Below are 27,563 nucleotides of genomic sequence, written 5' to 3'. Positions count from 1 at the left end.
ACAACGCCTGAGTACAGTCCAGGTACTCCAAAAATGCCAGTGACCATGACATAAATGATACTCATATCACAGTCATAGCAAATTAGTGTTGGCATGAATCCCACTCCCCTCTTACAATCTCCACAGGGGAGTCTTTGCCCAACCAGTTCCGTGAAATAGCAAGAGCACCAGGTCTCAAACTTTAGCACGCACCGCAGTCATCAGGAGGGCTTCTCAAAATGCAGATCGCTGTGCCTCAGACACAGTTTCCAATGCAGAGGGGCTGGGATGGGGGCTGAGAACATGCATCTCTAGTAAGTTAAAACCAGTTGTGTGGGTACAGCTGGTCTGAAAGGACATGCGGAGAACCCCTGACCAAAGGGGCCTCACTGCATCCATGGAGGAGAGTACGGGGGTCCGAACCTCTGGCTGTCTCCAGCCCTCCACCCACCTAGAATGACCTCCCTGGACTCTTCCATCTTGATAACTCCACCAACAATTCCAAATTCAGCTCAAGCCATCAGGAGCCCCCCAGGCTCCAGGCCAGCCCCTAGGACCCTGTGCTGTCAGAGTGAAATCAGCTCCATGAGGGTAGGAGCTCCCTGGTAAGTAGGACCTTGCCATAGTCCATGCCGGGACATAGAAAAGCCTCCATTAACGATGAGTGGTAGGATAAGCGCTGGGAGCACCAATAGCCAAAGGCATCCCTGGAGAGCCAAGCAAAGTAGAAGGTCCTAGAAGTCAGCTCTGGGCCTTCCCTCCAGGCTGTTTACTAGATATGAAATGCCCTGAGTCCCCAATAAGCTGAGTATCCCTCCCACCCCAGCGACCAGCCTTCATCCTGCTCGGTGAACCATGAGTCCTTTGCCTACAACCACAGTTGGCCCTCTTACTCTTTGACGGTAATGGCGCTTCAGCTTCCGGCCTCTCGCTGGCAGAGGCCCCTATGAGGGCTACAGGCTGCTAGGAGATGCTCAGTGTTCTCAGGGAGAGAGGGCTGCAATCAGGAAGCATTTTTATGTAAGCATTTCTGGTAAATTGCCCAAAAAGTTCTCAGCTGAAAGAGAAAGAAACTTCCAGCAAATGGTGATATCTTTTTCCATTCTAAATAAGCATTCACTTCCATAACTAATTTTACATTATTTTTTTAAAGATCCCCAAGTCACTTGCCTTTCAGGTGTCACAAAATCTAGATCTGCCCACTTCACATCTCATGCATACTCTGCTCCCTGGCCCTTTCGGTCTTCTGGAAAGTTCTCTAATTCATCACTCTTGGCCCCTCCATTAGAGAATCTTAACCAAGCCAAGCACACGTCTACAAACACATTCTAGTCAGGATTTCAAATATTCCTAGAGAGGAGTTCAAGGTGCGTTGTTGATTTCACTGTCAAATGAAAATAAAAATAAAAATTGTGCCAGGCAAAACTCGGGCAGAATAAAGCCTACCTGATTCTCCCGACACAGGCAAAGAGCCTCTCTTCCCCACCTCACCAAGTACCAAAAACACACTTTTTTTCAACACCTTAAGATAATTTAATTACAAAACCTCTCAATATCTCCGTATAATTACTAACAATGATAAGGAAGAGTTTAAGAAAGCAAGTGCTCTCCGTGTCAGGAATATTATTTAAAATTCTAAGGACTAGGGATAACTGGGTGGCTCAGTCGGTTAAGCAGCTGCCTTCAGCTCAGATCATTATCCCAGGGTCATGGGATCGAGTTTTGCATTGGGCTCCTTGCTCGGCAGGGTGTCTGCTTCTCTCTCTGCCTTCCACTCAGCCTGCTGTGCTCTCTCTCTCTCTCTCTCTCTGACAAAAAATAAATAAAAACTTTAAAAAAATTTTTTAAAGTCTAAAGACTATTTTCATTCTCATCTACAGCCTAGTAACTGCAGTTTGAAAATCACTTCCGTGGTTGACAGGAATTTGAAGCAATTATGAGTTGTTATGGATCATTCACTCAAAGGCTAAACTGGGAATATTCGGATTCCTCCCCACATAAGTGCACGGCAGTACTCTCTACATTTCTAGAGATAGATTTAAGGAAAAACAGATACACCTTTTAAAATAAATGTTACATATATTCATATATGATTATAGATTTATACACACACACGCAAACAAAGTCCTCTCTAGGTGATAACAGTGGTTTCTATTCATCTGAAAGATATGGAATCAAACTGACCTCTGTTAAAGCATATGAATAATAAGAAAATTACCTGCTACTTCAATGTGTAATCCACAAGGAATACCTACAAAGTTTTACCGGATTTGTCCCTCTTGGACATATTTGGTCCTTAAAAATATGTTAACAAAGAAGCATAATAAACTTTGTATTTTAAAAACTGCCGTTCATCTTCTTGGCCCAGACTGGTTATAGTTTAACCACACAAAGAGACTAAAAGTAATACTCATTTATTCATAACGGTCACTGCAACTGACGGATTGTTTTAGGAAAATAAATTTGAATTATTTTCCATTAAATCTGCCAGATTTACACTAAATGTCTGAGAACCATGGAATAGTGAAAAAGTACGGCTTTTGCATTCAAAAATATCCCCCTTGGCTCTCAGGTCCACTAATTACTTTCAACAAACTGCTAGATTCCTCCCTGCCTGGGTTTCTCACCTGAAAAGGGGGAATAATATCTACCTTGTGTATTTTACACAACAAGATAAAGTGCCCAATAACCTTATTTTGAGGATGGTTTTTCATAGTCCTTGTCAGCTGGGATGTCAGACTTCTTCAAAGATTTGCATTCTCCCTGCATTTAAACGCTTAGTACCAGAGATTTAAGAAATGCGGGCCCAAGCCCCTGCTCTTTCTGAGCACCCAGCTGCGCAGAATGAGGGCCCTAAATGGCCCCTGTGTATCAACACCTGTGCTACCAAAGGGCACGCCAACCTGGCTCTCACAAAGGTTCCTCCTTAAAAGACATACAACAAATACGTGCTGAATTAAATGCTGCTGACCCAAGCGAAAATGGATGCTAATAGGAATCATAACCCGTAGACGTGTTTGCCACTCAGTGCGTTGGGAAGCAGGTTTTTGTAAAGTTCCAAGGTTCACCTGGAAGCTGCTTGGTAACTCTTAAGTCACTCCTGTCAATGTCACTTCCAGTCCGCACTTGGTAAGTACCTACCTACACGCCGCTGAAACCTTCAGACACCGCACAGAATTTCCTTCAGACGTTCTAACCCGTTTATGGAAACCCAACCATGACTAAAAGCCTTCGGCGCCCCATTTGCTTGACAGATGGACCGCGCGCTGAGGAACTCACTGCGGAAGCAATCGCCTCTCAAGTTCACCACCACCATCACCGTATTGGGTTTTTTGGTTTTCTGGTATTTTTGTTTTTAATGCGCAAGACTCGAACCCCCACACAATTATCCTAAGGCTTTCTTCTCCTGGGCAGCTGCGCCAATGCCTGCGCTGGCAACCAGAGTTGAACCTCCGGGTCTCCACGAAGGGAGCGCAGGAAATCCCACACAAACGAGGGGCTAACCTCCGCAGAAAGAGCCCAGGCGGTGGCGGTGACTAACTCAACTGCGCCCCGAGGGGACCAACGGTGTGTCCTTTAAAAAGCCACGAATTCCTGGGACAAGCCGCCTGCCCTTCGTGCGCTCTCCGGGACTGCCCCCCTCGGATTTCTGCCTCCCTCCTTCGCACACCTTATTCCGGAAGCCGCGGCTCCCGGGAAGGAGCTCCGCTGAATTCCCAGCCCGAACCCTCAGGGTCCCCAACGCCTCACCTCGGTGGCGAGCAGGCGCCCGCCCCGGAAGAGAGCCGGCGGCTGCCCCCGCGTCCCCGCCGGGCGCGCTGCCAGGTAAGCCCGACCCCGCCCTCACCTGTCCGAGGCCGCGTCCCGGGGGCTGCCCAGGAGCCGGCGCGCCCCTCACCTGCCGGGACCCGCCGCCGCCGCCGCTCGCACGCGCAGAAACAGCCGGGACACGCCGGGGGCGGGGGCAGGTCTCGCGCCGTCCGACTTCCTAGACCCCCGCCCGCCAGCCCCGCCTCCAGGGGGCGGAGGCGGCCGCGCGTCACCTTGGAGCCACCTCCCACCCAAGCGCGGTCGCGCGGCGGCGGGTGACTCGGCAGGCGGCTGCTCCTGGGCCCCGGCGGGCCGCCGGCGGAGCGAAGAGGAAGAGATCGCTCTTAACGCACTGGTCCGGCTTCGCTCGCCAAAAAAGGAAGATGCGCCCCAGCAGTCTGTGTTCAAAGTGAGGAAAGAGAACAAGTGTGACTTGCAAACTTGTAATGGCTGAGTAACGTGTCTCCGCGGATACTCAGAGGAGTGCTTGGGGCCGTCGCTCCCGAAGGGATCAGTGGGGAGAGCAAGCTGCGTTTTTACCACCCTGACCCGGGCAGGAGGTACCAGGACCAGGCACCCCATTAAGCCTCTGCCATGTTTGCAAGACGGCGGCTCCAAGTTCGGCCACCCAGATGCGCTAAGCTCTTTATTTGCTGAGCCTTGGCTCCTGGTCTGGAGAGATTAGGCCGATTTCCGTGCCCAGCGCGCTGAGTACTCCTACTCAGAGACCCTTAGAGATCCTTGGGTCCCATGACTGGCCCTAAAGCGTTCAGCAAATATTTGCCCTTGGTTCCTTCCCATGAACTTTCTTCCTCCTTCCTCTCCTTTTCCTGCTGTGCTCTTCTTGCACTTTTATTTACTCTTGATCTCCGCCTGGCGGTTTCTTTTCCCCTCCACCAAGGAGCCCCTGTCTTCTGTGTTCTGAGTCGACCTTGCAAGACACTCGGTGGTTAGGGAGGAAACGGGCCAGATCCCTGCCTCCAGGAGGTCAGAACTTCACACCCGGCCACCCCCTTGGAAGAGCAGGAATTAGATATAAGAGAGTGTGGGACAGACCTGGCGTTCTATAGGTGATGGGAGTGGGTGGCCTGTCAACTGGAGAATTTAATTGGTTTAATTGGTGGTTAAGAGCCTGGGCTCCTAGTCAGAAAGACCTCACCAAATCCTGCCTAGGCAACTGATGGTATAAACCCAAGAGTTCACTTAATGCCTCTGAATTCCCACTTTGTCTTTAATAAATGGGGATTCAAATAACAGCTATTGTATAGATTCTGAGAAATACTTAAGTGTTTTAGGTAAAGTACTTAACCGCAGTGTCCTGGCCCACGGATCCACGCTTATGAAGCGTTGGCTAATTAGAAAAACAGCATGGTAAGAACTGTTGTGGGCCAGGAGGGAGAACATTTAGAACACAAGAGAACTTGTTTGGAAGCAGAGGTGTAGTCTTCACGCAAAGATGGCATTCAGTAGTGGCTCCCAGTGAATGAACAGAAGGGCTCACCGCTCTCCGATTTGGGGGCTCTGCCTACAATGCGCGATCCTATTTAATTTTCACAAACCTGTGAAACAGTTCATAATTTCCCTGGTTGAAGATGAGGAAAATTAGCCTCAGAGCCATGAAATCATCGGCCTTGAAGGTATGAAACACGTTCGTAGCAGGCAGAGCAGAGTCACCTGAGCCTAGGGAAATCTGGCTTTTCCCATGGTGGCCCCCTGCAGGCTGTATCCCCTTCCTCAGGGAGGGAAGGTAATGGGGGAAAAGGGGGACATAAAGGACACGGGAAGAAGGGAAAGAACAGTAAATAGGGAAAGTAACCATAGCATTGAAGGCCACTAATAATACAACAGAATTAAAATAGTAAGTGAACCCACACATAAAAGCTTTTTGCTTCCAACCCCTGCCACAATGGGGTTCCTGTTCTGTGGTTCCTGTAGCTCAACCACAGGCTGAAAATGACTAACAGCATTTTTCAATCATTAAATGCTGCAGAAAGTGAAACATCTAAAGAGACAGAAATCTAAGGTCATACCTCCTCATCTCTCACCACAATATACTCTTCTGTCAAGCTTCCTTGAAGGTTTTTTCGTTGCTTTTTCTTTCTTTTTTTTTTTTCCCCTTGTTCAAATATATTGCCTTCCTCTTTCTAGTATGTTCCATCCAGGAAATTATATCATTGCTTTAACTAACTTGACTTCATTCTGTAACCACAAGAAGCACTTAGAACAGCTGCTAGACTCACATATGTGGCAGATAAATTCAAAATACACTGTTGTGACATTGAATTTCTTGACATAAGCAAGTCTGAACCAAGTTTCATAGGCACTGTCCATGATGCCGTAATGGTGACTTTTCTGAAAAAATAAAATAGAATATCTTTTCTACTCAGTCTTGCCTTCGTAATTCACATGAACATCAAGATATGTAGCCTTTGAAGAAAGAACTCTAGTGAGAATATGACCTTCGAGGCAGGGATTTCTCACTGTCCACATTTAGATTAGACTCTTGCCAGATACAATTGCTCTTCGATGCTAGACAACATATGCTGGGTTGAAGATGAGGATGGCGATGTAATAATTTCACCTGTTCTTTTCCATTTTGAATGGCAGATGTGTCTTCTACAGATCCCACATGCTCCTTTGCCACCCCAGCTGATGTCACCTGTCATGTATCCGAAGTGCCGCGTGGAGGTATGTTAGCAATGTCGCAGTGCCTGTCTGAATAAGCAAGAGTAATTTAAATAGGACAAGTTCGGCGGATGTAGTCACCTAAGCTCTCTGCCCGTGGAGTTAAAGGAGGTTTTCCTGTCTATAAGTGCAGAGAATCAATCCAGCCGAGCTCCGATCAGAGGACTCAGAGATCATCTTGGGAGGACGAACCCCTTGGGTGCCCCAGAAAAAAAGTTTGTGAGCTCTGCTAACAGGGACATAAAAGCTTGATACCTAGATCCCTCACATTTGCCTTCATCGGTGCTTCTTGTTATTACTGGGGCCAAAAAAAAGCTGAAGTAGGAAAACAATTGAGATATAAATGTAGAAATCTAGACCTTCCAGGAGGTGAAATCCATGTCATGGTTAAGGCAAAATTTAATCCACTATCCAAGTGGCCAATGTTTAGTGTGTGCCATAAGGAAACATATGGACTTTGCTACGTGGCCTTGAGAAAATGGTATTCTTTGTATTGTTCACACGATCCGTCTTTGTTATTATATTTGCTCAGTTTGGTTTCTTCCTATCATATAATTGTCCTGAGAGTTTATAGAGAACATATCCCCTTTTATTGGTGTAGAGAGAACACACTTAGTGACTCCTAATTCTGCCATTTAATTAAGTACATGCTTTCCTGCAGTTGGTCAGAAAAAAAAATTTAAAAAGCAGTGGTTGGTAGGGTTTCAGTTTCTTGAACAAAGGGAGTGGCCCTAACAGAAAAGGAGTCTTCCTTTCTAATTGCTCAGAAGTAAGACTTGTTATAAAATCTTTCTTTGGAAACCAACACCAACAGTTAGTTGTCTTATTAATAATAAGCCTATGTAACAAATTATTTCAAATATCCAGTCACGTATTTAACACAAGCTAATTAATTGGAAGTGTTCACAGGTAGTAAGTTGCTCAAAGTTACATTTTCATAGACATTATAGTTTCAAGGGTGAGAATTTTTATGGCCAAGATGAACATCTGGTAATAGTTGCTTTTAGAAAGTTAAAATTATACTCTGGTTTCTCTTCAGATCGCATAAATCTTTTGCCTTTTAAAAAAAGTTAAAATCATTGAAGGCGTGGTAGGGTAAATCTTAGAACCTTATTCCCCCATTTATCAGATAATTAAAGCAGACCCAAACTTACTTTTTCAGGTGAAGCTTAACCTTTCTCAAGAATACTTCGTCATCATCAATATTTTATGTCTGGTTTTTAATTCCATCTGGTGAGCTCATGCTTGAGCTTTTCCCCCACATTAAACCAGAGCAAGAGAGCATTTCAAACAGTACAGCATCACTGTGGCCCCACACAGAATCACTTTGTAGGGTTGTTCTCTTGTGTGCTGTCGTTGCCCTAGTTTAAAGCATCTTGGAATTGGTCTTGAGAAATGGATTGTTGAATCTGCACCTGGAATATTGGCCAGGGTTATTGTTCTTAAAATCCTGGTGCTTGTTTTAAGATGATCCAATGTAGAAATTGTTGGTCCTCTCCAGAATGCAAACCTAGGCTCTTCTACACAATGGGTTTGTTTGCATCCCCTGAATTCTGCAAACAGCACAACTGAATTGGTTTTCCTTTCTGATTTGATTACTAGAATGCTCAGAGAGGCCCACCTCAACAGTGCTTTTTGGTACATTGTTTAACACATTTTTATTTTTCTACCTTTACTGTTGTAAGTCTGAGATGAAACTAAAGGAATTTCCAGAACCAAACTATTGGAATAATAATTTTCTGTGCAATTAGATGTACATTTGTTGACACATTCGCTCACAAAACAATAACATATATTGACTAGCTCAAGGAGGACCACAGACTAGGATGATAAGGGGCCAGGCTGATGAAATGTATGTGTGACTGTCCACAAAAAAAAAAAAAAAAAAAAATAGAGACTCACACACACTGGCCACCTAAAGGCATTCGAATTCATTTATTAACTCTGTTCTGGCCAGACAAGGCAGGTGGCTAGACATCAGGTGGCTGTTCCCGTTCCCTGACCAACAATGTGTCAAGCTCTGAGTAAACACGGTGGGTATACATAAATAAGATTGCTTCTGCCCCCCAGGGGCTTACAGTTTGTTGAAGGGGGAAACCATGGAAACAAATAAGCACAACAGCATGTCAGAAGGATGAGACTAGTTGCAGCACCTGCAGGGTCCAGAAAGTTAAGTACAGAGTCAGGTGCTGGAGCCCAGGCAGGAAATATACAAGGGAATTAGCAAACACCATGACTCTATACAGCCCCAAGGGCTGAGAGAAGAGATCCTCATGACTGAGTCACTGCAAGGAACACAGGCTCAACCAGCAAGAGATCAAGTCAGGAAATGAAGCCAGACCCATCTAGCAATATTTCCAGTTACTCGAGTATTATTACTCAAGTATTATTACTCGAGTAATAAGAAAATTAAAATATAGATACATGGAAAGAAATAATAACACTTTTAGTAGAGGGCATTAACAAATTTGGGACTGGTAGTCCCCAGCCTATATTTCTGCGTGCTGGGACATATAATTTGAATAAGTTTTCACTCATTGAGCCTCCAATTACTGGCTATAATGATGCCCTACAAAGAAAATACAGAATCACTAATTAATGGATTGAAAAGTAGTCAGGAAATACATGGGGCTTTATTAAGTGCATAGTAATATTTTCAAGCTGACTTGGTAAACACCAGCTTTACTGATTTTTTTAGGTTTATATTTATAATGACTATTGTATCTTCCTGAGAAAATCTGGGCCCAAAATAGAGAATAAAATAGTAAGAAGTACGACCTTAATGCTAAAGGAATTTCTTAATTCCCAGTATATATGTGCTCAACCTTTTTTTTCTTATTAGGGAACTCCTTATATTGAACTATATTCTCAAAATTTTTACATTCTCCTAAGAGATTATTCTTAAAAAAAAAAAAAATAGCTTGGCTTGGTAGTTTGAACTTCCTGCTAGGCTGATTTGAAAATGAAGAATGGGAGGGATAAAAATCTACTCAGTGAAATGCAAAATATACTTTAGATTATAAAGGAAAGAGAGTTTCTCAGCTGATTCAATGAAAGACAAATTTGGTTATAGTTTTGAACCTTTTACAATGATCTTTGCACCCACCCTCGAAATGAGTTTGTGACTTTTCTCCTCATTCCTGATGGGTTTTGTGAAACTAGTCCCTACTTGATGAATTTGTAAAATGGAGTCCCACTTCAGTAACTCTCATTCAAAAACCCAAGCCTTGTATATCAAACTGAGTATGGTTTACCACACACACTCAGTGGTAAAACATGATCAGGAATTCCTAAACCTAAGGCAGGAGTTCAAGCTCTATGACCATGGAAGCGATAAAAACACCCTGGGCCTTTGTTAAGTTTTGTGTCATTTCTTACAGGCTTACATTTGCTTCATTTCTTACAGGCTCTATATTTCTTCCCCAGTAATAAAGACTAATCACTTTTCTGATTCTCTAAGAAAATCCTAACATCATGTTATTTCACCTGAACAAACCGTATTTTGGTATATACCATAAATGTCAATTTTGTTAAATTAAAGAGAGCTGCAAATCGAGTCAGAAGGAGTAGCCTCAGAGGACCAGCGTTGTTTTGTTTGTTTGTTTGTTTTAAGATTTCATTTATTTATTTGATGGAGAGAGACACAGTGAGAGAGGAGACACAAGCAGGGGAAGTGGGAGAGGGAGAAGCAGGCTTCCCGCCAAGTAGGGAGCTTGACTTGCGGCTCGATCCCAGGTCCCTGGGATCATGACCTGAGCTAAATGCAGACACTACCTTTAGCCACCCAGGCACCTTGTATTTCATATGCGTGTCAGGGAGTAGGGTATGTGGGAGTGGCGTAGTTAAGCGTCTGACTCTTGGTTTTGGCTCAGGTCATGATCTCAGGATTCAGAGAGCAAGCCCTAAGTCAGGATCCCTGCTCAGCACAATCTGCTTGAGATTCTCTCTCTCCCTCTGCCCTGCCCCCCGCTTATGTGCTCTCTCTCTTTTTCTCTCTCTCAAATAAATAAATAAAATATTTAAAATGCGTATAGGACCATTGTGCTGTTTCCTGCTCATGTTTTATACAGCTCTGAAGTATACATTTTAGCAAGGTGTGCTCGAGGAAGCTTGTGTCCCCAACAAGCTGGAAACTTCCATGGTCACTTAATGATGAAACATGATTGGAGAATAAAGGACAGCATTAGCAGCACCATACGAAGTGTGACTGGACTCTAAAGGGCAGAAATTAAAAATGAGAAATTGAGTGATCAATGAACAATATAGAGAAGCAAGCTAAAACTTAAATTGGCAAGGGAAAACTACTATGAACCATCAGGGCAAGAAAATCAAAGTGTGAAGATAAATAATATAGACAATAAGTAAAAGGTGCTCCGTAAAATCAAAGTTCATACTAGGTATAGGAGTAATGTTAGTCAGACAAGAAAATGGATTTTTCTTTCTTGTGATCACATTTCTCTTGAGATGTACCTGTCACTACAACTTTTTTTGAAATGCAGACACACTCTAATGAAGAGATTACTAGCCTAATATTGTGCCTTACCTATTATTCTCTGAAAATAAGAAAACTCATTAGGTCCTGCCTAGAACTTCAACTCAGGAAGATACCATATGTTCAATGTGACTAAGGAAAGTATAATGATAAGAGAGTTATTTGCAAAACTTAATGTTTTATGTTAATATGCAATATCTCCATAACATGAGTTCAAAACAAAAGTTACAAAGATCTGTCTGTAAGAGTAGCATTTTTTCTCTTGGTATCTTTTCTCTTGTTTTCTCATGTTACATCCTGTTCATGGTTTCCTCTATGTACCTCTTGGTTTCCCATCAGTCCTGACTGATTCTTTCACTCCAAGTGCCTAGATTCATTGTCAGCAAAATGTAGTCAAATTCTATTCCCTCAAGTTCCCAAATACTGTCTCCTCCTAAAAGAATCCCCTCTTTTCTCAAACAGGAGAAATCCCTCCTCCCAAGAACTCTCATATCAATATCCTTGCCAATCTTGTAAAGATTTAATCAAGAACAATTGCTTTTGCCTTTATGAAACCATTTTTGGGGTACCTGTCTTGTCTTTCATGCATTCATTTGTTTTGCAAATGTTTCTGGAAAACCTCAATTCAAGCATAAACTGTAGAATATAAGATTTTTTGTTTGAAATTCATGCATATACACAATGAGTTAATTACTTACTCTTGATACATAACAAATTATTTAAAAACTGAATGGCTCAAAGCAGCAAGCACTTATGTTATCAGAGTTTCTTTTTTTTTTTTTTTAAAGATTTTATTTATTTATTTGACAGACAGAGATCACAGTAGGCAGAGAGGTAGGCAGAGAGAGAGGAGGAAGCAGGCTCCCTGATGAGCAGAGAGCCCAGTGAGGGCCTCGATCCCAGGACCCTGGGATCATGACCTGAGCCAAAGGCTGAGGCTCTAACCCACTGAGCCACCCAGGCATCCCAATGTCAGAATTTCTGTGGAGCAGGAGTCCTGGTGTGGCTAGGATGGATGTATCTGGCTCAGCATCTCACGTGAGGTCTCAGTCATCTCAAGGTTCCAATGGGGCTGGAGAATCTGCTTCAAAACTCACTCAAATGGTTGTTGGGAGACCATAATTCCTCACCATATGAGCTCCTCCATAGGTGACCCATGCACTCCCATGTTATGGCCACGGTGATCAAAGAGAGAGTGGAAGAGACCCAGATAGAGCCACCATTGTTTTTGTAACTTCATCTTAGAAATGAGATCTTACAACTTCTGCCATATTCTACTTATTAGATGCAAACCAATAAATTCATCACATATGCAGGGGGAGAGGATTACACAAGAACATGAACACCAGGAGGCCAGGGTTATAAATCTGGAGACCTCCTAGCATGCCTAATTACCACACGCAGTAAGTGGGTGATGAAGAAACTGTTGAGAGTTCTTGAACCTGTGAGTTCATGGTTTACATTGAATTTGATTAAGATAAAATTTTCAAACATACTTTCTTCATATATTTTATGACCCTGTTTTTTTTTCAGTTTGAGAACTATATGTATATACAATTAATATAATCATGTATAATACACATATATAGTAATACACACACATATATATGTGAGGCCACTTAAAGTTGTCCCCAGAGTTCACAAATGCTCTGCGCATTTTTGGGATCTTTTTTTTCTGGAATGCAGATTAAGTTTGCTTGGAAATAGTTTGCTTCTCGTGAGGGTTGTTTTTAAGCTTTGTTGGGTAGATATGGAACAATCTCTCATCTGGGGTTAAACTCTCCAAGGATTATAACCCTTATATTAGGAAATCTTGCCTTACGGTCTTATGGAAACTTGAACTATTTCTGGCCCAGCATGAACTTGAGGGACTGTTTCACCTGCATCTTCCAGTGATTTTTTCTGATCTTCGCGGTTTCCTTGTACATGTGAGCTAATTAGCTTTCAGCTCAACACCTGAGGGGAATCCTTTGTAGATTTCTGTATCTCTCCTCTCTTCCTGTCTCTCTGTATGTAGATCTTTCCTCTGTATACTGCTCCCTCAATGCACAAAAATTATGGCTACTTTGGTCTCCCTACTCTTTCCTCAACTAAGAAAAGCCACCAGGCTCTGCTTGGTCTCCCCATCCCCAGGCTGTGGACTGGAAATTCTCCAGAGAGTAAGTTAGGGCAATCACTGACCTTACCTCATTTTTGTCCCTTTTCTCTGGGATCGCAGTACTGTGCTATCGGTTGTCTAATGCCTGAAAACCATTGGCACATATATATTGGTTGTATTTTTTCTCTTTTAGCTGTGGGAGGGTAAATCTAGTTTCTTTTATTTCATCATGGCCAGAAGCTGAGTTCACATGCTGTAAATATTGGATCTCAAACATATAGCCTCTCAGTGACTTGCATAGCATATATTCTCTATGAGAAAAGAAACATATACTAAAAATATTTTAATTATAGCAAAATATACAAGGACTCAGGATATCTGAGTTCATAACTTAGTTCTTCATCAGATTATAATGTCATTTTTCAGGCAGTCAATTTTCTGAAGACCGATTGGACCAGAACAAAGGTTCTTAGTATTTTCACCCAAAAAGTTCACTGTATAACTATTATTTTTGATTTGTTTACAATAAATATCTTGTTGGGCTCTGATAAGCTGGCCCAGGCCTCTTACAATGTCATTAGCATGCAGTCAGAGGGCTCATAGCCATGACATCATCAGTATTGATTCTTTGAGTTGATCAATTCTAGTGACTACAAAGAGGCAGCGACTTAGACCACCTGTGACATCTTATTCTGAGGAACAGTCTACTTGCATTAAGTATAAGCCTTTATGAGCCCAGTGCTTGAATCTTAATCAGTCTTTGCCTCAGTACTAAATAGTACCTTTGCATAAGTAGAGATGATATTTAAGACTTCACACAGGGCTCGGGGCACCTGGTGGCTCACTGGGTTAAGCCTCTGCCTTTAGCTCAGGTCATGATCTCAGGGTCCTGGGATATAGCCCCACAGGAGGCTCTCTGCTGAGCTTCCCCCCCTCTCTCTCTGATTGCCTACTTGTGATCTCTCTCTCTATGTGTCAAATATATATATATATAAAAAATCTTAAAAAAAAAAAACCCAAAAACTTCATACAGGGCTTACAACTCTGAATATCAACCCAGCAAATTCCCAGGTATCAATGACACTTAGCAAAATTTCTAGGTCAGGACACTGCTCCTCATTCTCTTTGAACTATACCAAGTACATGCTGATTTCTTCCTCAAGGCACTTGGACAAGAACTCATTGCATTCTAGATTCATAGAACCTAAAGCAACTGGGAAGTGAAGTCATCAAGCATGAAGTCACTGAGCAAATTTGCCTTCCAAGGTAACTGGCAAGCTAGCAAAGATATGACTCACGATCCAAAACACCCTTACGTATCTTTCATCTATCGGCCTGACAAAGGTGCAAATGTATTATCAAAAGTTTTCTCTAAAAATGACAGGCTCTCTATATTATACTCCGGTGGGTAATTGCAATATATCGAAGTTATCTTTGACTAACAGTCTTCCTGTGCCTCCCAAATCCAGCTTAGCAGCTCCTGTCCTCTGGTTGACTTCACACTTCGAGAGCCATTTGCAGAACAAATAACATCAGTCATGTGAACTTCCACTTCAAATTAGCTCTCTTTGCTAATTTATCCATCTATTAACTTGTATACTATCCAATTCGTTTTGTTTATTCTAGAACTCCAAATAAATTGGATAATATATTTACACTCTGTTGTGCGAAGGGTTGTTTTGGGGTTTTTTTCCTCTTCCTGGTTTTTAGGATTCATCCAATCTCCTCTGTGTCAGTCATGTATACTATTCATTAGTATACAAGTTAATAATTCCTTTTTCTGTTTATCCAATGTATCCTATAATCTGAACAACAAAACTTCAAACTTGAGTCTGTAGAAGCTGATATTTGAGTTGTTTTTGGACCCACACTTGGGAAGTAGGATGGCCCTAAGGAGAGCAAAAGCAACAATAAGCTAATAGGCAAATAAAACAAACGTGGTATAGATTATAAGCTCAAGGTCAGCCATTGGTAGTCGGTGACTTAAAGCAAATTAATTTCCCTTCTATGTGAGTTGGAAATACTATCTACAGCCCAAGATTCATTTTTGGTTAATAAATATTTTGAAGGTATCTGAACCGAAGTGGATTCCTAACAAATTGAGTATTTGGATATAGTAGTGATGACAGTGATGATGGTGATAAGGCTCATTCCATCTAAGTTCCTTAAATTCACTGGGGTTTTTTTTTTTCAACATTTTTATTATGATAAATTTCAAACATACAACAAACCTGTAAAACCATGAAAACCTGTATGTCTACCGGCTAGATTCCACCAGACATTTTGTTACATATCTATACAACTCTGTATCTCTCTCTTCCACCAATCTGTTAAAGCTGGGACACATTTCAAAGTAAACTGCAGACATTCTTATAATCCCCCCCCCATGCATACTTCTAATTAGAGTTCCTTTTAGTTTAGCTAGATTTTTTCTTTCAATATAAATCTTATATATATATTTAAGTATACAAATCTTAAGTGTAAATTCACTGAGTTTTGATTAATAAATACATCTGGGCAACCAAGATATAGGACATTATCTTCACCCTCCATAATTCCTGTCTCTCTCCAGTTGATGCTTCCCTGTCTTACACACACACACACACGTACATACACACACAGGTTACTCAGTTCCAGCAGTTTGTCCATCACAAATTCGTTTTGTTTATTCTAGAACTCCAAATAAATTGGATAATATATTTACACTCTGTTGTGCGAAGGGTTGTTTTGGGGTTTTTTTCCTCTTCCTGGTTTTTAGGATTCATCCATTCTCCTCTGTGTCAGTCATTTGTCCTTTTGTTGCCGAGTCATATTCTGTTATATGACTATGATATGTAACAGTTTGTTCATCCAGTCTGTTGACAGACACCTGACAATTTCCAGTTTGAGGCTGTTATCAATAAAGTTGCTATAAACCTGTTTGAACAGACCTGTTTGTGGACAAAGTTGTTTCTTTATTAGGTCTTTAGTTCATAGGGGTTGGAAGTCTTTCCCTTCTGTTTTATTCCCCAAATACCTACTGTAATGTTGAAAAGAGAAGCTTGAAGTGCACATGTGTGTGCAGACACACACACACACACACACACACACACACACACACACCCCTAGTAGAAATGGCATTGAAAGTGCAGCCTGAAACAGCATCGAGATTCCTCAAAAAGTTGAAAATAGAGCTACCATATGACCCAGCAATCACACTAATGGATATTTACCCTAAGATACAAATGCAGTGATCCAAAGGGACACATGCACCCAAATGTCCAGCAGCAAATGTCCACAATAGCCAGACTATGGTTTGGAGGGTAGGAAAAGAATAAATGAAACAAGATGGGATCAGGAGGGAGACAAACCATAAGAGACTCTTAATCTCACCAAACAAACTGAGGGTTGCGGGGGTTAGGGGGGTAGGGAGACGGTGATGGGGTTATGGACATTGGGGAAGGCATGTGTTATGGTGAGTGCTATGAAGTGTGTAAACCTGGCAATTCACAGACCTGTACCCCTGGGGATAATAATACATTATATTTTAATTAAAAATTAAAAACTTAAAAAAAAAAACTTAAAAAAAAAAGTGCAGCCTGAATCCTGGAATGAACTGGGTGAGCTTGATTCCCTCATTTTACTGAACATGATGGTGTAGAATCATTGCTCCATTAATAAATTTATGAAAAAATAGTTGAGGTCTAAAAGAGCCAAGAGGTCAGCTTCTTGAGGCCATCACAGTCAGTGGCCTTGTACAGAATTTTAGGGACTTCAGGTCCAGAATGCTGGTCTCAAGTACACTGATAATGACACCTACAACTTCCTATCCGCTTGCATTGTGTTTTTATTTTATTTTTTTTTTTTTAAAGAGGAGTGTTCTGTATTCTGGTGGGCTGTTTAAAGCAGAGAGCTGCTCTGCTGCCCTCCATCTGGGACTTGGTAGCCAATGCCATATTTCAGAAGGAGATCTAGAGCAGAGGCTGGGGGACTAAGTTCTGATGTCTCCGCTGCCATTCACTCACCATGCCATGCTGGAAAAGCCCCTCCCTGACCCCTCATGGCATCAGCTTTCCAGTAGGGAATGGGAGGCAGGGGCCCGAATGAACATTAAACTACTACAGCAATGAATGAAACCAGTTTTAGAATATGCATTCAAATAAACCAGTTACACTCTATCTTGTCTTCTCTTTCGAATTTCCTTGGGATTTCTGAGTCATCAGAAATTGAGAACTTTGGAGGAGATTGGGTGGCTCATCGGTTAAGCATCTGCTTTGGCTCAGGCCATGATCTCAGGGTGCTGGGGTTGAGCCCCACATGGGGCTCCCTTCTCAGCGGGGAGCCTGCTTCTCCCTCTCTCATTCCCCCTGCTTGTGCACTCTCACTCCCTGTCAAATAAATAAAATGTTCCTTTAAAAAAAAAAGAACTTTGTCTCAATTGTCCAGTGATTGCAAAGGAAGTGTTACTCTTTTTTAAGTCCTGCTGTGCACTAGTCCCAGATTTCCATGCTGGGTTATTTAACCCTCCCCAGTCCCAAGGTCATGTGGCCAGTACATACTGAAATTTCAACCTAGATTGGTCTGAATCTAAAAAGTGGTCTGAATCATTTCACATTGGCCTTTGGAGAGTACATGAGCTCTTCGACTATCTGAGGGAGCTAGCAGACGTTCATTAAGGATTACTAACGCTAATAATAAACCACCTCCAATGAAAGCCTCCTGAGCATGCTGTAAATGGTGAAAATTGCTCCTGGCTTCATAGCCACGAAGTAGTTGCATTTCCTCCTAAGCAAACACCAGCTGGGGTCTGGGTATTAAAGCATAAGGCCGCAGGTGCCTCACGCAGACAAAATACTGCTGACTTTACACTGGGACTCTGAGCCTTCTTTATTGCTCTGTTAAGATCTTCAATAGGTAGACCAAGTTCTAATTTCATCTCAGATTGCAAGATCCCTTCTCTCGAACTCCCCACATATTTTAAATCCAGTGTCAGTTCTACTTCACAAATATTTTTTAAAATATTTTATTTACTTATTTGGCAGAGAGAGACATCACAAGTAGGCAGAGAGGCAGGCAGAGGGAGAGGGGGAAGCAGGCTCCCCGCTGAGCAGAGAGCCCTATGTGGGGGATCGATCCCAGGACCCTGAGATCATGATCTGAGCTGAAATCAAGAGTACAAGGTTTAACCAACTGAGCCACCCAGGCACCCCTATTTGATGAACGTTGACTACACATCTTATTTCAGGATAGGCATAGGGAATGCAAAGATGAATGAAATAGCATACATATCCTTATTAAAGGATTTTTTTTTAAAGAATGGTAACATCATGGCTACTATGTGGATATAAAATGAACAAGTATTAGAGATTCTATTTAGCTTGTTACTAATGAGGGGACCCTGCTAAAATATCACAACCTGGTTCAAAGGGAGAACCCGAAAAAACACACCAGTTTATATTGATCTTGGTTTGCAAGCAAACTGTCCCCCATAGGTGGAGGGCAAGGAGAGATCAAAGACACAGGCAAGCCACTCCTGATTGGCAGGTGACAGGTTTAATAAACAAGAGAACATACATACCCTTGCCCAGCCCTGAGATTAGATCTCTACACCTGCCTTGAGAATCTGAAAAATTTACACAGAGGCCTTAAAAGCGTTCAGTCATGTATATTGTCCAGATGACCCCAACAATACCTTTCTCTCTCAAGGTTACATCTTTGAAAAGGCTCTCGCTGTGGGAATAGTAGGCAGAGCATACATTCCAAGGACAGGGGGTGAGGACCCTTCAAAAGCCTTAGTACAGCTTGAGTGTCAACTGACGGTCACATCCTCTTGCTGACCTTCTCAAAGATTGGAGTATGATAATGTTGAAATGAACTTGAGGATGGATGCAAAACCACATTTTTTTGCATGGTGGGAAGAGAGTCATCCTTTCAATGGACAGACTTAATTTACATAACTATACACAACAACTGTTTTGCGTTGCTATTATCTAAAATTTGCCAACTTACAAAATAGTTCAAGAGCAATGAAAGGCTAAGATCAGGTAATCTGGAAGGATTTTCACAGACAATGCAGCCTTTTCCGTGGAAGCGCATATTTTTCTCTACACCCTTACGAGAAAAAGATATTAACATTTATTGAGTACCTATGGGTCGGCACAGTGCTAAACATTATGAAATTCTCCTGGTCACCTTGGAAGATTAGGTATTGCTACCTAATTTTATGATTCAAATTAAAGAAATATTCAGAGTCCCTGCCAGTAAGTTGGGAAGCTGGGATTGATTTATTTATATTTAAATCTAATGATTCTCCCAACTCCTGTTCAACCTACAGAATACTGCCACACCAGGAAATTAAGGTGTAATATTAGGGACAGATGTGTAAACAGTAATTATATACTGTGTGTTACACAGGGTATATGTATGAACAAGGGCACAGAAAAAAAAAAATCCAATGTCACCTTTTCCATTGTCCCACTCTTCCTGCCATGTAGATGCGGAGGCTTTATCTTTCTAAAGCCTTTTCGTTTTTAATTTCAATTATTTGTTAATTTCATATGCCTGTCTGACTCCTCCCATCCCAGAAGGGAACAATAAAATTCAGAGCAAAGAGGCAACAATTTAAGAATATCAACTGTTTAGGGGCGCCTGGGTGGCTCAGTGGGTTAAACTTCTGCCTTCATCTCAGGTCATTATCTCAGGTGCCTGGGATTGAACTCCGCATTGGGCTGTCTGCTCAGCGAGGTATCTGCTTCCCCTTCTCTCTCTCTGCCTGCTTGTGATCTCTGTCTGTCAAATAGATAAATAAAATCTTTAAGAAAAAAAATGAATATCAAATGTTTAGATAAGTTGATTTCATTTATTCACACATGATCCTTGTCAACTATAAATTTTCTTTGTAGACACTTCAATTTCAGCAAGCTAAAAATATCTTTTCTCTGAACTATTTTTAAGCTTTTTAAAAATCTTTTTGTTCTAGATTAATGTTAGATTAACAGAAAAGTTGCAAAGACAGCCCTCAGGGTTCCTATTACACCTCCTTGGATAAGCTCTTAAAATACCATGGTACTTTCCTCAAAATGTTGAAAATAGAACTGCCCTATGACCCAGCAATTGCACTACTGGGTATTTACCCTAAAGATACAAACGTAGCGATCCGAAGGGGCACGTGCACCTGAATGTTTATAGCAGCAATGTCCACAATAGCAAAACTATGGAAAGAACCTAGATGTCCATCAACAGATGAATGGGTAAAGAAGATGTGGTATATATACACAATGGAATACTACGCAGCCATCAAAAGAAATGAAGTCTTGCCATTTGGGACAGCGTGGATGGAACTAGAGCATATCATGCTTAGCGAAATAAGTCAAGCGGAGAAAGACACTATCATATGATCTCCCTGATATGAGGAAGTGGTGATGCAACATGGGGGCTTAAGTGGGTAGGAGAAGAATAAATGAAACAAGATGGGCCTGGGAGGGAGACAAACCATAAGTGACTCTTAATCTCACAAAACAAACTGAGGGTTGCTGGGGGGAGGTGTGTTGGGAGAGGGTGGTGGGATTATGGACACTGGGGAGGGTGTGTGCTATGGTGAGTGCTGTGAAGTGTGTAAACGTGGCGATTCACAGACCTGTACCCCTGGGGATAAAGTATATATTATGCTTATAAAAAATTAAAAATTAAAAATTAAAAAAAATACCATGGTACATTTTTCACGATTAAGAAATTGTCCTTGGTATTTACTACCATTCAACTCCTGACTTTATTTAGATTTCATCAGGGTTTTTTGTGTTTGTTTGTTTATTTGTTTCCTCGTCTGTTTGTTCTGTTTTAATTAACAGGCTCTTCCTGCTGCCAGACTCACCCCAGAGACCACAATGCTCCTAGATGTCATGCTTCGCATTTCCTTTGGTCGGTGACAGTTTTGAGGAGTCCTAGCTGGGTGTACTGTAGAATGTCCTGCCATCTGGGCTGGGCTGGTTTTTCTTCTGACTAGACAGGTGTCTAATTTTGGGGAAGATTCCAGCCAAACAAAGTATCTTTATTGTCACATCCCGTTGCCTGGGTACGGACCCGATCCGGGACATCCACACAGCACTGATGACGCTTCCTTTCTCCCTCCTGGGATTTCTCAGAAACTTTAAGAATAATTTTGGATGTTGTCTGGGGATTGCATCACAAGTAGGGAAAGTATGAAGTTTAGAGAGTGGGTATAGTCCTCTGCTCGGCACTCTGGCAGTTTCCACCGACCATGAGTCAGGGACCTGGCGTGCTCTACTGTCAATATCTTTCTCCAAACAGGAAAGGACAAGAAAACCACCAGCCCTATTAAATGCTGCTTGGTTTATCCGAGCACAAGCCAGAGCAGGAGGAACACACCGGCTTCCAGTAAACTGCAACAAAGTTCTGCTAAGTCATGCCTCTCCCCTCCTACAGCAAGCCCAGTAGCGTGTGAGAGCATTTCTCCGGCAGAAGCCTGGCCCCCGCCTCCCCTGCTGCAGTAACGTAGAACGCCTAGGTAAGTTTCAAAATCAAGAAGACCCAGCTGTGTCTCAGACTCAGGCTCTCCCAGTCCCCTTGAACTCATCCAGTCGTTATGGAGAGATTTTTACAAAAGTCACTGCAATCCTCTTTCAAAGGATAAAAGGATCACATCTCAGACAGGCCTTCCTCTGTGAATTCATGTGGCAAAGGTCTTTTCTAAAATACGGGTAGAACTGGGGCTCCTGGGTAGCTCAGTCGGTTAAGCATTTGCCTTTGGGTCAGGTCATGATCTCAGGGTCCCGGGTCTGAGCCCCACATTGGGCTCCTTGCTCAGTGGGGAGCCTGTTTCTCCCTCTCCCTCTTCTCTTCCCTGCACTTCATGCTCTCTCTCCTCCTCTCTGTCTCAAATAAATAAAGTCTTAAAAAAAATAAAATAAAATACATGCACAATGGATGAAAATTAGTCTCTTTTTCCCCCCAAGATTTTATTTATTTATTTGACAGACAGAGATCACAAGTAGGCAGAGAGGCAGGCAGAGAGAGAGGAGGAAGCAGGCTCCCCGCGAAGCAGAGAGCCCGATGTGGGGCTCGACCCCAGGATCCTGGATCATGACCTGAGCTGAAAGCAGAGCCTATAACCCACTGAGCCACCCAGGTGCTCCAATCTCTTTCTTTTTAAGTTTTTTTTTTCCTTCACATATACAGTCTGTACATTGGCAGTTTTTCTGTTTTTCTTCATCAAGATGTCAGATCTTAAGAAAATATATCTGTGTGCATTGGTCTTTTCATATAAAACTGAGTTCTTTTATTTTTAGATGAGTTTGGGAGGGGATGAAGAACAAAGGAAAGTTCACTTAGGGAGTGTTTGTTTGTTTTTTTGGTCTTTTTCTTTTTTTTTTTTTTTTGGCTTATTTTATGGGTGGTTTAAATTGGCCATGCCTACTTCCTTTTAGGAGAGATATGCCCCACATAAAGGAATATGCTTGAGTAAATAATTAAGTTTGGCCCTACGTGGCTGGCTCCTGCACCTAACTCACAGGCTGGGGCTCCAGGGAAGTGAAACCTCATGGATATAGAAATGACAAGGATTTGCTGCCAGGAATTACAACTCACTAAAGGGATAACTGGGTGGCTCAGTCATTAAACATCTGCCTTCAGCTCAGGTCATGATCCCAGGGTCCTGAGATTGAGTCCTGCATCAAGCCCCGTATCAGGATCCCTGTTCAGTGAGAAGCCTGCTTCTCCCTCTCCCACTCCCTTTGTTTGTGTTCCCTCTCTGGCTGTGTCTCTCTGTCGACTAAATAAATCAAATCTTAAAAAAAAAAAAAAAAGACACATTTCCCAGTGCTATCTATAGATGGGCTTTTGCTGTGTTTGTGCTTTTAATTAGCCAAGTAGGAAGAATTACACAAATAGAACCATTTAACTAAGTCCTAAAAGTAAAAAAATATTCAGCAGAATTATTAACTAGTTGAATTGTGTTTTGGTTAGAAGGACTAACTTAGAAAAATTGTTAAGGCACTCTTTCACAGAACACTGTAAAGTTTAAAATCAATTTCACTGGGATCCATGTATTCAAAATGTTATTATTAGAAAGGGATCTTACACTAGTATTCATTGTAACCCTTAGAAAATATTGAGGTATTGTTGACCTTTAATAAAGTTTAAATATTCAAGTGTATGATTTAATAAGTTTTGCCCTGTTTATGTAACACTATTATTTAATTGTTGACCTATAATAAAATGTACCCACTTAAGTGGACCCACTTATTAAAGTTTTGAATTATTTATACATCCACAAACCCATCATCACAATCAAGACAGTGAACAGGGACGCCTGGGTGGCTCAGTTGGTTAAGCAGCTGCCTTTGGCTCAGGTCATGATCCCAGCGTCCTGGGATCGAGTCCCACATCGGGCTCCTTGCTCCTCAGGGAGCCTGCTTCTCCCTCTGCCTCTGCCTGCCATTCTATCTGCCTGTGCTCGCTCTCTCTCTCTCTCTCTCTCTCTGATAAATAAATAAAATCTTAAAAAAAAAAAAAAGACAGTGAACATATCCATCTTCCAAAGTTTCTGTGTGCCTCTTGGCAATCCTTCCTTGCTTTCTATACTGTAGATCCACTCACATTTTCTAGAGTTTATATAAATGAAGTCTACAGAAGATATTCTATGTCTATCTGGCTTCTTTCATTCCGGATAATTATTTCTTAGTTCATCCAAGTTGTGTACACCAGCAGCTCATTCTGTTGTTTCCATTGTGTGGATATACCATAATGTATTTATATACTCACTTGGTGATGGACATTTGGATTCTTTCCAATTTATAGCAATTACAAATAAGGCTGCTGTGAATATTTGTATACAAATATTTGAAAGAACATATGCTTTCTTTTCTCTTGAGTAAATAGCTAGGAGTAGAATGGATCATATGGCACATGGATGTTTAATTTTTAAAATAACTGCCAATGATTTTCCAAAGTGGATATACCATTTTACATTTCCAATAGCAGTGTTTGAGAGTTCTAATTTTTCCACACATTTTCCAGCACTTTATATGGTTTTTATATAATTTTATATATTTGTAATATTATTTAAAATATATAAATATTAATATATAATATAGGTCTAAATATTTAATATCTAATTTTAATGTGTAAATATTATATAAATATATAAATATAAAATATTTATGTATTTGCAATAATTTTATATAGTTGCAATGTTTGGGCTCTTTTAGCCATACTAAAAGGTATGTAGTGATATCTCCTTGTGGTTTTAATTTGCATTTTTAAATAACTTCTCAAAGCCTACCATGTTTGTATATACTAATTTGCCATCAATATATCTCCTGTGGTAAAATATTCAATCAGACTTTTTGCCCATTTTTTAAAATTGTACTGGTTTTTTTGAGTTTTGAGTATTCTTTATATAGTCTGGATTCAAGTCCTTTATCAGTTAAGCTTTGAAAATATTCTACTAGTCTGTGGCTTATATTTTTATACACCCAACAGTGTTATTTGAAGAGCAGACATTTAAAAAATGTTGAAGTATGTTTAAAAAAATATTAGACTATAAACATGCTTTGAGGTTGGATCTAAAAAATTTTTTTTGCCTAATCTGAAGTCTACATCGTTAAATTTATTGACATAGTATTTATAAAATTCCCTTGGGGTTGCCAGGGTGGCTCAGTCTGTTAAGAGACAGACTCTTGATTTTGGCTCTGGTCACGATCTCAGGGTCATGAGACTGAGCACCCTGTCAGGGCTTGTGCTCAGTGCGAAGTCTGCTTGGGGTTCTCTCTCTCCCTCTGCCCCTCCCCACCACTCTCTCTTTCACTTTCTCTTTAAAATAAATAAATTAATTATTTAATTAAATCAAATAAAAGAAAGAAATTAGAAAAAGTCCATAAAATTTCCTTGGGGTTCACTACTATCTGTAGAATCAGCTGTAATGTAATCTATCCCATTAGTAATTTGGGTCTTCTTTTCTTTTCTCCACATCAAGCCTGGCTAGTTTGTCAATATTACATATTATCAATCTTCTCAAATAATTTTAGTTTCATTTATTATCTCTAGTAATAATTTTTTTCTGTCTTCTGTTCCATTAATTTCCATTTCTATTTGCTTTTTTCTTCTTTGGATCAAATGTGCCTTTACTGTTTTGTAGATTCTTAAGGTAAACACGTAAGCCATTAACTTAAGACATGTGTTCTATTTAATAGAATTGTCTGGTGGTATAAATATCATGTTAGTGTTATTTCACAGTAGTCAAAACTTACCATGCTGTGTTTTTATTTTCTTTTTCTATTCAACATAGTTCCCGATTCTCCTTTTGGATTTTTTCATTGATAAATGGAATCTTTCAAAATTTATTGAGATTTGTTTTCTGGCTTAATATTTATTAAGATTTGTTTTCTAATCCGTGCCACACAGAGAGCCTGATGTGGGGTTCGATCCCAGGACCCTGGGATCATGACCCGAGCCAAAAGCAGAGGCTTTAACCCACTGAGCCCCTCAGGTGCCCCCCAAATCATAACTTTATAAAATGTTCCATTTGTGGTTGAGAAGAATGTATATTCTGATTGGAGTGGGTTTTTCTATATATGTAAAGTAAGTCAGGTTTGTTGATAATTTTGTTCAATTTTTCTCTATCCTGGCTGACTTTGTCTGCTCACTCTATCAATTATTGAAGGAAGGGGATACAAATCTCTGATTCTCTTTGTAAATTTGTTTTTGCAGTTTCCGTAGATTTTGTTTTAAATCTCTCTTAGATACATAAACATTTTTGGTTGTTTGTCTTCTTGACAGACCCTTTTACCATCATAAAACTACCTTATTTATTTCTACTAATATTCTTTGAAATTTACCTTGTGGGATACTGATATACCCACTCTTCTTGGTTTTTATGGGGTTTTTTGTTGTTGTTTTGGTTTGGCTTTTGTTTTGTTTTGTTTTTTAGTGCTATCATAGCATACTTTTTTTCATCCTTATTTTTATTCTATTTACATTGCTATAGAGCTCATTTCTAGCATAAAGGTAGGTCTTTTAAAAAATATATATATATTTATTTATTTGACAGATCACAAGCAGACAGAGAGGCAGACAGAGTGGGAGGGGGAAGCAGGCTCCCCGCCCAGCTGAGAGCCCAACATGGGGCCTCACCCGAGGACCCAGTGACCATGACCCGAGCTGAAAGCAGAGGCCTAACCCACTGAGCCACACAGGTACCCCGGGTCTTGTTTTTATCCAAGCTGTCATTTTGCTTCTTAATTGTAATGTCTGGGCTCTTTACCACTAATGTAATTATTGATATCATTAGGTTTACCTCTGTTTTCTTGTTGTTAGGTCCCCATTTGTCCCATTTAGTTTTTTTGTTCCCTTTTTCTTTTTTCTATCTTGTTTGGAATTAATTGAATGTAATTTTGTGATTCCATTTTTATCTCCTTCTTGGCTCATTAGCTGTGCCATTTGTTTGGTTATTTTAGTCATTGCTGTAGGGTTTGCCCTACATTTATCACAAAATGCTTGCATTTCTCACCTCCTGACTAGTGGGTAACTGTATACATTTTACTTAATCATAAGACTGAGCAAAAGTAAAGTTAGGAAAGAAGAAAGAGAGAGAAAGAGAGAAGAGAAGAGAATCAAGGAAAAACAGAAGGAAGAAAGAAAAAGCAGAGAGAGAGAGAGAGAACAAAACAGAACTTTAATCTCTCTCTTTTTTTTTAAAGATTTTATTTATTTATTTGACAGAGATCACAAGTAGGCAGAGAGGCAGGCAGAGAGAGAGGAAGGGAAGCTCCCTGCTGAGCAGAGAGCCCAATGTGGGGGTACCTGGGATCACGACCCTAGCCGAATGTAGAGGCTTTAACCCACTGAGCCACCCAGGCGCCCCAAACTTTAATCTCTTAATGACGATTCCAAAACCCAACAAATTCTACAAACCAGAGATTATCATGTTATGTTTTACGGTAATACCTGACCCAAAGTGGCATGATGCTGTTCAGTGTCTGTGTCATTATTCACAGATTTTGCTGCAGAAAGTCGTGTGGAAAGAGTTAGCACAGCAGCCCTGAGACTGCTCCTGCTTAAAAAAGCCTCTTTGCATGATTGGCTCATGCCTGGCATCTGGGAACTTGGATTTGGGGAGGGTTGCCACCGTCCCTGACTCCTAAGAGTAGCTTACTAAGCCAGGCTGTTCTTGGAAAAATATAGCTTGTCCCGAAAGCCTGTTTTTTCTTACGGGAGTCTTAAATTTTGGTCTGTGCAAGGCAAAGCGTGTTTATGTGTTGAGTCCCCGATAAAAACCCTGGGCGCTGAATCTCCGATGAGCTTCCTTGGCAAACATCATTTCACATGTGTTCTTGCAATTTGCAGCTGGAGAAATCAAGTGCATCCTGTGTGACCCCATTGGGAGAAGACTCTGGAAGCTTATGCCTGGTTTCCTCTGGACTTTGCCCCTTGAGCTTTTTATCTTTGCTGATTCTACTTTGTGTCCTTTTGTTATAATACATTGTAGCCATGAGCGTGACTGTA

The 27,563-nt window shown here is 41.2% G+C and overlaps 1 protein-coding gene across 1 annotated transcript; it reads left to right on the top strand.

The window, feature by feature from the left end:
* Nucleotides 1–608: 608 nt before the first annotated feature.
* On the top strand, nucleotides 609–27,563 carry LOC309858071 (uncharacterized protein; the record flags this gene model as incomplete). The annotated part of the gene is made up of 7 exons (XM_082750763.1): nucleotides 609–646; nucleotides 3,663–3,804; nucleotides 3,836–4,198; nucleotides 6,397–6,477; nucleotides 21,351–21,567; nucleotides 26,110–26,254; nucleotides 27,405–27,563. 5 exons carry the CDS (start codon nucleotides 609–611, stop codon nucleotides 21,495–21,497), a joined length of 771 nt encoding a protein of 256 aa, XP_082606889.1. The 3' UTR covers nucleotides 21,498–21,567; nucleotides 26,110–26,254; nucleotides 27,405–27,563.

The sequence above is a fragment of the Mustela nivalis genome (assembly GCF_964662115.1).
Source record: "Mustela nivalis genome assembly, contig: HAP1_SCAFFOLD_1827, whole genome shotgun sequence".
Classification (NCBI taxonomy): domain Eukaryota; kingdom Metazoa; phylum Chordata; class Mammalia; order Carnivora; family Mustelidae; genus Mustela; species Mustela nivalis.
This window is presented reverse-complemented; position numbering and strand designations above follow the sequence as displayed.